The sequence below is a fragment of the Bos taurus genome, chromosome 6 (assembly GCF_002263795.3).
Source record: "Bos taurus isolate L1 Dominette 01449 registration number 42190680 breed Hereford chromosome 6, ARS-UCD2.0, whole genome shotgun sequence".
Classification (NCBI taxonomy): domain Eukaryota; kingdom Metazoa; phylum Chordata; class Mammalia; order Artiodactyla; family Bovidae; genus Bos; species Bos taurus.
This window is the reverse complement of record NC_037333.1, coordinates 101,636,495-101,649,408: the sequence shown is the minus strand read 5'-3', so window position 1 is coordinate 101,649,408 and position 12,914 is coordinate 101,636,495. Positions and strand designations below refer to the sequence as shown.

Here is a 12,914-nt window from a genome sequence, read left to right as displayed (position 1 = left end):
GATCAAGGAATTGAACCCAGATCTCCTGCACTGCAGGCCAACTCTTTACTAACTGAGCTATGAGGGAAGCCCTTACGTACCTATAACAGTGTTAAAATGAGTAATTGGAAGCTTTTTGTAATTAAAAATTTTTATATAGAATTATTCTTTTCACACCTTATATCTCAACACTACTGAAAGAACAAAAATCATAGCTTCTTTTTTTAATGTTTTTTTTTCAATTGTGGTAAAAGTCACATAATATAAAACGTACTATTCTTAACCATACTTAACTGTACAGCTGAGTGGCACTAAGTACATTCACATTGTTTTGCAACACTCACCATCATACATTGCCCAAATTTTTCACCTTCCTAAACTGAAACTCTGTCCCCATCAAGCACTTGCTCCCCATTCCTCGCCCTGGCATCTACAAAAGAACTTTCTGACAGTATTAATTTGACTATTCTAGGTATCTGGTATACTGCTACTAAGTTGCTTCAGTCGTGTCCGACTCTGTGTGACCCCATAGAAGGCAGCCCACCAGGATCCCATCCCTGGAATTCTCCAGGCAAGAGTACTAGAGTGGGTTGCCATTTCCTTCTCCAGTGCGTGAAAGTGTAAAGTGAAAGTGAAGTCGCTCAGTCGTGTCCGACTCTTTGAGACCCCATGGACTGCAGCCTACCAGTCTCCGCCATCCCTGGGATTTCCCAGGCAAGAGTACTGGAGTAGGGTGCCAAACAGCACAATCATGTGGAATCAAACAGCACAATCATGGTTTCTTACGAATGTTTTGCTTGTTCAGATGCTTCTTACCTTGCCTGAAATCTGATTCAGAGGAAATAATAGATGGACTTTCACTGGATGTACTAAAGAGATCACTGTGGTAAGTTTTGTATCTTTGAACTGGTTCTGAAAGGATTAAAACAAAAACATTAGAAAGCAATCTCATTAGCTGTTCCACAATCATATAAAGCACTACATTTATTCTTGTGAGACCAGAACATCTATTGCTTTAAATTTACTAATCACTGGATAGTCATTTAAAAATGTGACTACAATTTTGAGGTGGTTTGGCATCCTGGTTAGGGTCCTGGACTCTGAAACCATATTGCCTGGGTTTGAATCTCAGGTCTACTACTCACCAAGTGCATGATATGGGGACGGTATTTAACTTTCCTGTGACTCTTCTTCAATTGAAAAGAGGGTATAAGGGAAATGCACATCTCCTAAGGTTATTGTAGCATTAACCGAACTCATATGCAAAGCTCTTAGAACAGAGCAGATGCTATATAAACATCATTCTGTTTCAGGTGCTATTAGGGATAGAAAAATCCAGACACCCAGCCCCAAGCTCAAATAATTTAAAATGCAGAAGTACAACACTGCTATATTTAAAATGGGTAACCAACAAGGATGTACTGTGTAGCACAAGGAATTCTGCTCAATGGTATGTGGTAGCCTGGATGGGAAGACAGACTGGGGGAGAATGGATACATATAAATGTATGGCTGAGTCCCTTTGCTGTCTGCCTGAAACTATCACAATACTGTTAATCACCATTGTTAATTGGCTATACACCAATACAAGTTTTGTTTTGTTTTTTTTTTAAATGTAGAAATACAAAATACTCAAGATGGGACATTTAGTTCCACCAGAATGAGATCAGTAAGCACTGGGAGTGGGTGGGGGGTCTGTGCAGGGTTGTGCGGTGTATGCTCTGTACGAGGAGGGAAGCACTCCACTGAAATCTAAATTCTACCTTCTCAATGTCTCTGCCTCAGCCCCTCATCTTCACACTTCTGTGATCACTAGCATAGATGATAATTCCATGATAAGTCTCATGCCTGGACTACTTTTAACTGTCCTAGATTCCCCTTTCTGCAGTCTTGCTTGTCTCATATTATAACGCACATTACAGAGAGTGAACTTTCCACGAACGAAAATCTGAGCACATTGCTGTATTTCTTAAACTTCTTCAAACTAGAGTTTTTAACATATAGTTCAATGTCTCCTTAGTATTCAAAGCCTTTCATAAGTTGATCCACGACTACATTTACAGCAGTAGCTCTACATGCTGTGAATATATAGGTTCTAACTTGTTAGAATCATGAAAAGCATAGACCTCTCTCCTCCCGCAGCCCTAAAACACACAGGCACACAAATATTGACAGAGAACTTGAAAAACTCAATCTAGGTAGAACCCTTGTTTCAGGGCATCATCACCACCCAGTTCTCCAGATTTTCCATTCTTGCTACTGAATTTACAAATAACCAAAAGCATATAAACTTTGAAATTCCTTCCTCAGATATTCTTCCTGCTAGAATGCTCTTCCTCCTCTTTTCTTTTGAATCCTTTTTCTTTGTCCTTTAAGAGAAGACTTAAAGGAAAAAAACCTTTCCTGTTCACAAAAGCTTTCATGACCACCTAAAGACTGAGTTATACACCATTTCTGATACTTTCATATTGCCTTATGCTTATATAACTGTAACTCTTCACTGCCTTATAGTTCTTTCCCCACCTGTTTGTTTTCCTCTACCTAAATCACAAACTTAGGCAAAAAGGACTGTATCTTTTTCAGATGTACCTTTATTATCAAGCAAGCGTCCGATGCATAGCAAACACAAAATAAATATTTTCTGAGTGGATATGAATAAATGAATGAACAGAGGAATATAAGTGATACACAAAGGTCACTGATGATCTTTAAAGAGGACTATTTCCATTGCACAGACAGGTGAGGGGCCAAATCAGGCTGGAAGACAGGAAACTGAGAAAATGAGTAACACTGTTCTTTAAAGAAGTTCGAAGATTTGAGAAAGGAGAAAGATTTAAACAAAAACAAACTAAATGAGACTAAATGAGTTATTAGGGTCTTTTTGGCAGAGAGAAATGTTTGAGAATGTTTTTAAGCAGTGGATAAGACGACTGTAGATTGGAGGAGATTGCAAATGACGGAGGGGAATACAGATGGAAAAATGTGAAGGAAGAACAGGAGATGGGAGAAGACCCAACATACATAAGATGGCTAGTGTAGGAGGAAGGAAGAACCTTTCCTTCTTAAGAGAAAGGAAACAAAGAAAGGAGTGAAAAAACAGAGGCAATCCTAAGAAACCTGTACTAGAAATATGCCTCATTCCTGGCAAGGAAAGTAAACCACTTCCCAAGAAGACTAAAGAAATTCTGCTGTGATAAGAATCAGCAAATACGCGTGAAAGCTTTTATGTAACAATGAGAGTTTAGATGAGGCTAGAAAGCATGAATTTTACTGAAGCCAATCAGAATGGTTGTGTGGCTTTTTCTAGGCACTAGAGAAAGCAGACCATGGGAAATATCCGAGGAGTGGTGTGGGATCCAAGGTAACAGATGATCAACGTATGTGAGGGCTTCTTTTTTACTTCTTTGTTAACTTGAGGGCAGGTATTTCACAAAATGAATTATTCCCTTGTGCTAGAAGGTATTTTAAGAGAGCTTATTAAAAATAAAAATCAAGAGATGAATGAATGAAATAATTAAATGGCACCACAGAGACTAGGCTTGTAGAATCAGGATGGAAATGATGGGCTGGAAAAATGGGAGGTCATGCTGAGGCAAAGGGTAGACGTCATGCCGGGAGGAGTAGGAGGATAAATGGCCATGGATTTGACGGACAGGATATTGTGTATTGTTCTTATAACAATGTTTACCTGGTGAAGCAGGTATAATATACGTGACTCCTACTTTGTCCAGCTTTGTATACAGTGAATGTAAGTGTCAAATAAAACTATAATTAAAAGAGCTCTGGAATTGAAAAGACAAATATTGACCAGCACTTAAAAAAAAAAGGATTCCATGCTACCACAGGAAGTGACATGGTAAAATAAAAAACAAATTAAAACAAATTCCTCTGGTATAAGAGGAACATGATTTGAAAGGATTATAGAAGATGTCAAATAATAGCTTTATCTAATACTACTTGAATTTTATGAACATAGTTAAATGATTATGTAAGAAGAATGTTATTTTCAAGGAGCAACAAAGAACTTTTTCTTTTGTTGTACAGAACTTCCATGGAAAAGTTTTGAGGGATTTTCCCAAGGTAACTTGACCAAATGCCAAACCTGGCATTGTAACCTATAGGACGGTAAAACCAACAAGGCCAAAGAGAAGACCCACAAGGATGGAGGCAATATAGTTTTACCTCACAAAGAAAAGCTGAAAGTTGCAATAAACCTATTCGGTAGACAGAGTAGAGAACCTCAGTCACGTGAATCTATGCCATGCAACAACAATTTCATGAATTTACTGTTTCATAACTATTTCTGCAAAGTGGCTGTAAGAGAGTAAATTTTAATTTCAATTTCTGTTCTTTGGTGGTGCTTTATAATTGTTCTTACATTATTTCACAGGTCCACATTCCTTGTTTTCAGCTTGCCTATATTTTATTTCCTTTTTCCTCCTTGTTTCCTTTATTGACAACATTAGTAAACTTTTTTCAACCCTTGGATTCCTCTGTAAGACAAATTAATGTAACTTTGACAAACCCTCTTAAAAATATAACAATAAAGCATCTTCCCTAGATGAACTGTTGGTCTTTAAATGTTCTCAGTACCACACCTGGGGGAGGAAGGACATTGGCTTACAATGGTTTACCATTTTAGAGTAACTGGGCACAAGCACTCCAGAAACATGAACTGGATGACTAGCATGGCAGGAAAATTGAGGGTAGGAAGACCTTTTTATCCCTCTTCTAAATCAGGAGGGGTGTGATGACCTAGAGGGGTGGGGTGGTGGGAAAGGAAAGAGGCTCAAGAGAGAGGGCATACATATATAATTATGACTGATTTGCATTGTTGTATGGCAGAAATCAACAACATTGTAAAGCAAATTTCCTCCAATTAAAAAATAAATTACAAAAAAACATTAAACTCAGATTAAAAAAAAACAAAACAGGAGTGGTATATCTATGTTAATTAAGTGGTAGGGATTTTTTGTGAGCTTCTTGTATTCTGGAATGTACCTTTAAAAAAGAATGTTGTTAGCCATGTTCCTTTCATGCAATGGCATGGCAGATCTAACGATATTACAGTTCCCAGGCAACATTTATTACTCAGTCATGCTTATAAGAAGGCTATAATCAGATTTCAGTTTTCAGTCAAAATTTACTACTCAGTTGTGCTTATGAGAAAGGTTAGCCTTACAAGCTTCCATTTCTGAATAGTAAATGTAACAGTTTCATGAATTATTAACAAATTACATTTCCTGTACCAAGATCATCTGCATTGGTGCATATGGAGCGGCATATTTTCCAGATCACCTGGAAAGAAACACTTCTTGACTTTCTGATGATCTACACAAAAGGCACCAAGCAGACACTGACTCTGGGCCTCCCTGGTGGCTCAGACGGTAAAGACTCTGCCCGCAGTGCGGCAGAGTATGGCTTCAGTCCCAGGTCAGAAGATCCTCTGGAGCAGGGAATAGCTACCCACTCCAGTAATCTTGCCTGGAGAATTCCATGGACAGAGGAACCTGGCAGGCTATAGTAGATGGGGTAGCAAAGAGTCGGACACGACTGAGCGACTAACACTAAAAGATACTAACTAGATAGATATAGGCTTTATTCCTCTGATCTAGTCAACAAAAGAAGGGTAATCTCTAATTTTCCACAAGATCCTAACATTATTAATAACTTCTTTTCAGAGGAACCAAACAACACAGATATGTTTTCTGTCTACACTTAAATGTATAATATTAGCATTTAGGTTTGGTCCAGATCCTAGGAATGTAGTATTACCAAGTGATTAAAAAAAAACCAAAAAACACAACTTTTTATTATGAAAACTCAACAGACATGAAGACAAGAGTACACAGTAAGTCCTCATATGTACTCACCTCCCAGCATCAACAAAATCTAATAACTGTTATTTTAATTAGAAAGTTTTAGACTTTTTTTTTAAAAAAAACGAGATGCTCCTAAGTATTTATAGACCATTACAAAGTTTTCTGAATGCCAAAGTTCTTAAGTCATGTGCAATGAACCTGTTAAGAATATTCAAATACCCATTTTATAAAATATACATGTAGTTACTTTCACGGCAGTGCTAAAACTGTAAGCAAAATTTTAAGCTGTCATCATTATAATTGGAGAACTGAATTTATTTGACTTGTAGGGTAAAATTAGATTCAGTATCTACTTTTTGGTCTGCAAACTTCTCAGCTAGTAAATATTTAAATGAAATCTACACTGCAGAAATCCATATACTAGAATTCCTTTAGGATCATGATTATTCCTCATTTCACTACATGATTTCCATCTCTGACTTCCTACAAGGACAGTTTTTAGACATGGAATTTGAGGTTGGAATTAAGAATCTTAATGTAGAAATAATAATGAGTGCAAAAGAAAACAATGGGAGAATAAAATTAGCCTGGATACAAGTCACCAAAAAAAGCAGCACCAAATTCAGTGTGTGCGTGTATGTGTGTGTGTAATGTAGATACATAAAGACAGAGGAATACAGTGTCTCCTGAAAGCAATCTGTTGAATAGTGGTGAGAGGATGAGAAAAATAGGGACTGCAGAAGAATGGCTTAAAGAATTAATGAGGAGAACAGACATGGATGTGGGGGTAGGAAAGGGAGGGTGGGATGAATTGGGAGGTTAGGACTGACATATATATATGATACTACGTGTACAATAGATAGCTAGTGGGAGCCTGCTATGAAGCATAGGACGGTCAACTGGGTGCTCTGTGATTAGCTAGAGGGGTGGGATGCAGGTGGGAGGAACATCCAAGAGGAGGGGACATATGTATACATAGGGCTGATTTACTTCATTGTCCAGCAGAAACTAACTCAATATTGTAAAGCAATTATATTTTAATAATAAAAAATCTGGATAAAGTCTAGTTATAGAGATTCTGTAAATATACATTCTCTGACAATATCTTTTAATTTCTAGTATTAATTTACCATAATTAAGAGTATACCATCTTTATGCCAGATGACAATGCATAAAAATCTGACAAATATTTTACTATCCTTTAATCTGGATTCTCTAAATGCCAACTCGAATAGAGCACTGACTCCACTTGTACATAGCAACATAAAAGGCAGTTTTTCCATAGGTTAGTATTCTATCATAAATCCTTGACAATTAAGAGCCACAATTTCCACCAACACTTAACACACTTAACACTTTAAACATACAAAGTTGTGGCACAGGGTTATGAAGACTTGCATGATATACAGCGGTTACGTAAAGCTGTTTTAGATGAAACACGAAAATCTACAATCTTCATGTTAAAATGAACCTAAGCCAGCATAAAGTGTAATCGAAAAGCACCATTTACAAGTGACACATATTCAAGCTCAGACAAGTAACATGAAGAAACTGAGACTCGGGCAATTGCAACATCAGGAATTAAATAAACACTTTCAACCTGGCATTTCTTTATCTCCTTTAATACATGACCCAAATTACAGAAAAAAGTTTCAAACAGAAATGCACTAAGATGGCTGGTTTTGTCACTAGAATTGTTGGGGAAAAAAAGAAAATTAAACCCCTGCATTTTTATAGCTATGGTTCCTAACAAACAAAATATTTCAATATTCGAATAAGCAGACAAACAAAAGTAAGAACACTGTGTATTCACGTATGAAGTGTTTTTCTCTATGCTTTCTTTTTAGAGGGTTAACTTCTGGAGATTAGAGATTGTACCTTCTTTGTGATCAATAGAATCCAGTGTATTCTATATTACATCACACTGCATGATACAAGAAGATAACATATCCTAAAATTCTTTGAGAGCCAGACATGATCAATAAAATTTTTAACAAGGAGGAACGGAGCTCAGGTAAGTATGAATATATATATATGTACAAACAAGGAAGGTAAGAGATGAATATTCTGTGAAATATAAATGACTTTATAGATGGAACATCTGTGCAGAGTAGGATTGCTACAAGAGTGAACAGTTCCTCTACATGGGTTGTGTATAACATCATAGCCACAACTCTAGGCCAGCTATACCACTCTTCCAGCATCCTCTAGCATCCTTTGTTGTCATGACTTCAACTGTCCCCCCTAAAGCTTTCAAACAGTATAGAGCTCTAAAGAAAAGTGATTGCATTTGCTGTTGACTGGTCAGGCTGTGATTGACAAGTATGTGATTTTCTCTTAGAGCTGGACAAAACAGGAGACGAAGGTGAGATCTCTCCTCACTATATAGTATAATTCAGAGAATATTATTGTATTCTGTATCCGAAATAGCACCACTGAATACACTAAATATTTAGTATTAAGAGCCATGTTGCAATATTCAGCTTAGATTAACTGAGTATCTATTATATGTCCGGCAGAGTGGTGGACACTAAGGATATAGCCATGAATTAGACCAGGGCAAAATTCCAGTGTCTACAAGAGGAGAAACAAGCTCCTCAAAACAAATAATTTCAGTGAAAAATACAGGCCATCATCCTAAAGTGTGAAGATGAGAGAAAGTTTAAAGTCTTAAGGCAGAAAGCTGTATGAATAAAATCATGATAATATAAAATGGCACATATTAGGGGAGGAAGCGGGGGAAGGAGGGAGAGAGAACACATATATTGCTGGAGCGACTTGTGAGATGGGAAATGCAAAAGGGTAAGACTGGAGAGAAATGATAATGGAAATAATGGAAAGCCTTAAATGCCATAATCTAAGGAGCTTGAATTTTTTCCTGCTCAACAGATGAAAAGTTATTAAGCGGCTGCAGGCAGAGAAGAAATGTATTCAAATCTGCAAAATGGAGGACAAATTATAGCTAAGAGATCAATTTAGAAAGCTAGTTCTACAGTCCATGGACAATAGAAGGAACTGAGAAACTGGGATGAAATGAAATATTTTGGGGGTTATAACTGTTGGGGGACTTTCTTGGTGGTGTAGTGGTTAAGACTTCATGCTTCCAATGCAAGGAGTGCAGGTTTAATTCTTGGTCAGGGTACTAAGATTTACCACATGCTATGTGACCAAAAATAACAACAACAAAGAAAAAACAAAAACAAAAATAAAAACCCTGCATTTGGGACTTTCCTAGTGGTCCAGTGGTTAAGATTCTGAGCCCACAGATCCCTGGTTGGGGAACTAAGACCTCGCATGACACATGGTGTGGCCAAAAAAACCCCCAAACTGTTGGGTCTTAAAGCTTGTGTAGATACTCATTACCAGTAAGCTCTATTTTAAATCTCCCTTAATACATATCAGTCCATGCTTTTCAGAAGGTTTCTATATCAAAGCCAAACTGGGTCTATGTTAACCATGTATGAGTTAAATTAGGTCTCTAATTTCTGATAAAGTAGCCATGGATTTCTGTGGACTCCAAAATCAGTATTATATTACTATGGATATAGACACTGGAACATTTGTTTTGGTTTCATTTTTAACTTTCCTTAGTGTTTAAAGATGCAGTTTCATTTTTCCACTTGGATAAATCAAAAAAGCAAATGTCTATTCTCTGTTGTTTTTAAGCTAAAGAATAACTTACTGTGTATCTCTTCTCAAATGCTTCTCAAGCCAATTTTCCCTCCATTGAACACTGGTATTTTTTATTGGACTAGTTCTATATGAGAATGGTTTGAAGCTGCCCTGTGTTGCTATGTAATTTAAATAAAATATTCAGTTCCGCAGTTGCATTAGAAAGCACATGCCCAACAGTCACCTGTGACTTGTAACTTGAAGTCCAGTCTGCTTAGCTGGAATTTGTAGATGTAGTACTTCTCCTCCACTGAAGAAGTTCTACTGGGCAATGCTGGTCTAAAACACAAATCTCCGGACTCCCTGCAGTCCAGTGTTTAAGACTGTGCTTCCAGTGAAGGAATGGCAAATCTGATCCTTGGTTGGGGAACTAATATCCCACATGCCGTGGGGTGAAGCCATAAATAAATAAATAAAAATTTCATCAGCTGTGGAAACACAGTGGGCGCTTGATTCTTTCTGGCCAAGTCGCTGAATCCATTTATACTAGTGTGTTCTTCAGAGATACTAAACGTATTTTTATCTCAGTGTAATTATTCAGTCATTAATACTTAAATACATGGGATATTTGACTAACATCATATAAAATCCCTGTTTATTCATATTTACTTCTATGGAAACTGATTATTTAAATTACTTAAGTTCGGGGAGTAATCCAAATAACAATCTTTATTTTTTTGGAGGGGAGGGGTGCTATCCAGAGGGAAATATAGTGAAGGAAATAAACAGAGTAGCTCATCTTTACTAGTTCAGGATCTTAGAAAAGAAAGACAAAAATTTTAAAAATTGAAATTGCAATCATTCCTCTCTCTCCATAAAATGTCACTGTACTTAGTCACTCAGTTGTGTCTGACTCTGTGACCCCACGGACTGCAGCCCTCCAGGCTCCTCTGTCCATGGGGAGTCTCCAGGCCAAGAATACTGGAGTGGATTGCCATGCCTTCCTCTAGGAGATCTTCCCAAGCCAGGGATCAAACCCAGGTCTCCTGCATTGCAGGTGGATTCTGTACCACCTGAGCCACCAGGGAAGCCTATAAAGTGTCACTAGTAGCATCCAATATGATGAACTGTAACATTTATGAATCCACCCTCTTGCTTTTCTGAAATGTAACTATAAAAATACATGCACTTTCAAGTTCAATGGAATGAACATGAATGGAAAGGAAGTATTACGATGCCTCAATAATGAGAACAGGCTCACATACTTGAGTGTTTACACACTCTAGTTGCACAAGAGAGTTTAAGCTGCATTCACAGAGCAGTCATAGAAGAGCAAAACTAGGCTAGACCAGAAGACACAGCATTGAAAGAAAGGAGACAACACTTAATTTAGACATGACGTACAATGGGTTGACTTTAAACTCCTTAAATAAGTCCTATTTAACCATAGTCACTTTTATAGAATTTAATTGTATCTGTTGTTTACACTCGCCCTTCTAGTATTACACAGAATGCAGGGGAGTTTTGACTGTTCTAAGCAAATGCTATTCACGGTCCCCACCCAGGGTGTGGAGTCTGTTCATACTATACTCACAGTACCAGTTCCAAGTCAATCTCTCATAATCAGGAATGTGCTGCCAACCCACAGAGTGATGGACAGGGAGTGTGTGGTAATTACCCCACAAACAACACAGAGACAGAAACTCTCATTAGAAAGCAGACGATTTCTCAGCTCTTGAGATGGAGCAGAGAGAGGTGGAAAAGAAAAGCCTGGAAATGAAGAAGCAAAAGAGTAGAATAGGACAGTCCTATGCTAAGGCAGAAAGAGTGAAATGAAAAGAATAAAGCAAAAAAAAAAAAGGGGAATGACATCAAATTTTAAAACTAGTTTCTATGCGAGAAAGCTGTTACGTTCTTTCCTGCCTCTCCTACTGCTTTATGAGTGTTGTTGTTCAGTTGCTAAGTTGCGTCCAACTCTTTGCGACCCCATGTAATGCAGTATGCCAGGCTTCCCTGTCCTTCACTATCTCCTGCAGGGCCACCCAAGGCAGACGGGTCATGGTGGAGAGTTCTGACTAAACATGGTCCACTGGAGAAGAGAATGGCAAACACTTCAATATTCTTGCCTTGAGAACCCCATGAACAGTATGAAAAGGCTTTATGAATGTAGGAAATGATTAATAATCTTAGTAATAATCTTTTATTTATAATTTTAAAATTTCAACTACAATTTCTTTCTTGGAATCTTTCTTGTTCTTAACTTTATTTTGTTCCCAAAGGAATCAGAGCACTTAATAATAACCATTGCTTTTTGATAGCTTACTCTCTTATGTCATCAGGTACTGGATAACCATTTTATAGATCCTGTAATAATAGAGCCCCATCAAAACACTATCCCAAAAAGGAAAATAAAATCCCTCTGTCTGCTACATGGTTAAATGGAGCTCCATCTCAACCCTTCACCCAGGATGGTTTATTGAAGGAAGACCCAAACGAGCCTTTTATTTCGTAATAAAATACTTTTATTATATTAAAAATTATATAATGTTATTAAGAAGAGACCTAAGAGGTCTGATGATGCCTGAAAATGAGATGTTTAGAATGGTACCCAAGTTCCTTCCAGCACTACTCCATGATTTTAAAGTCTGGTCTCCCTTGTGCCAGTCGGCTGGTTGGTTTTGTCGGCTGAGGAGACGCTGTGGAAATGATTTAGGTACAGGTTCCTTTCAAGAGGATGGGGCCTGGGCTAAAGGAAACAGCTATCCATTTGAGGTTGAAGGAGACAACAGTCTTTTCCATCAGTTCCTGAATGTTCATGTGCCCCAAAGAATGAACTGAAATTTAGCAATTTCTTTTCTTCTGATTGTATATTATCCCACTGGACACTGTAATACATCTTTTTTAAAAATTAGGAGGTAACATGTAGTGGGAAATCCTTAGACTGGAATGCCAAATCTGTGATGGAAATTTACAATCTCCCATAATGATGGAAACTTACAATCTCCCATAATGATGGAAACTTTATCATTAATCAGTTATGTGATGCTGGGTATGCTATTAAATCTTCACATGCTCAAGCACATGCGCTCTAAAACCTCTTCTAATTCTAAAATTACTGATCCTCAGTGACAACTTTCAATTGTAAAGATCACAAAAACTGTAGAGTATTATAACTTTTAAATGCTTTAAAATAGGAATGTTTCAAAAGAAAAGTCTACAAGAAAATGGGTACATGAATAATATCCACTGTTCTGCTTGATTTGTCACACATAAAAGGGATCTATGAAGCCTATTTTTCATAAGAATTAAATAAGTGGTTTGTTATTTTCCATTCTTTTTTCTTCTTAGTATACTAGCTAAACTCTTCATATTAACAATCTGTACTTTGCACAGCCAACATAAATTATTTTACTTTTACAAAAAGACAGCACAGCATAAAACCAGCAAGTTACTCAACTAAATAACTAGTAAGAGTTATTGCTTTTGAATTCCAAACCTCAAA

At 37.3% G+C, this 12,914-nt stretch overlaps 1 protein-coding gene across 1 annotated transcript in view; it reads right to left on the bottom strand.

Annotated features, from left to right (window-relative positions):
• Positions 1–12,914, bottom strand: part of PTPN13 (protein tyrosine phosphatase non-receptor type 13) — a gene marked incomplete at its 3' end in the record, with an annotated part of 193,595 nt that overhangs the window by 75,624 nt on the left and 105,057 nt on the right. The window contains 1 exon segment of the mRNA NM_174590.3: positions 796–891. Coding sequence (NP_777015.2) covers positions 796–891 — 96 coding nt within the window.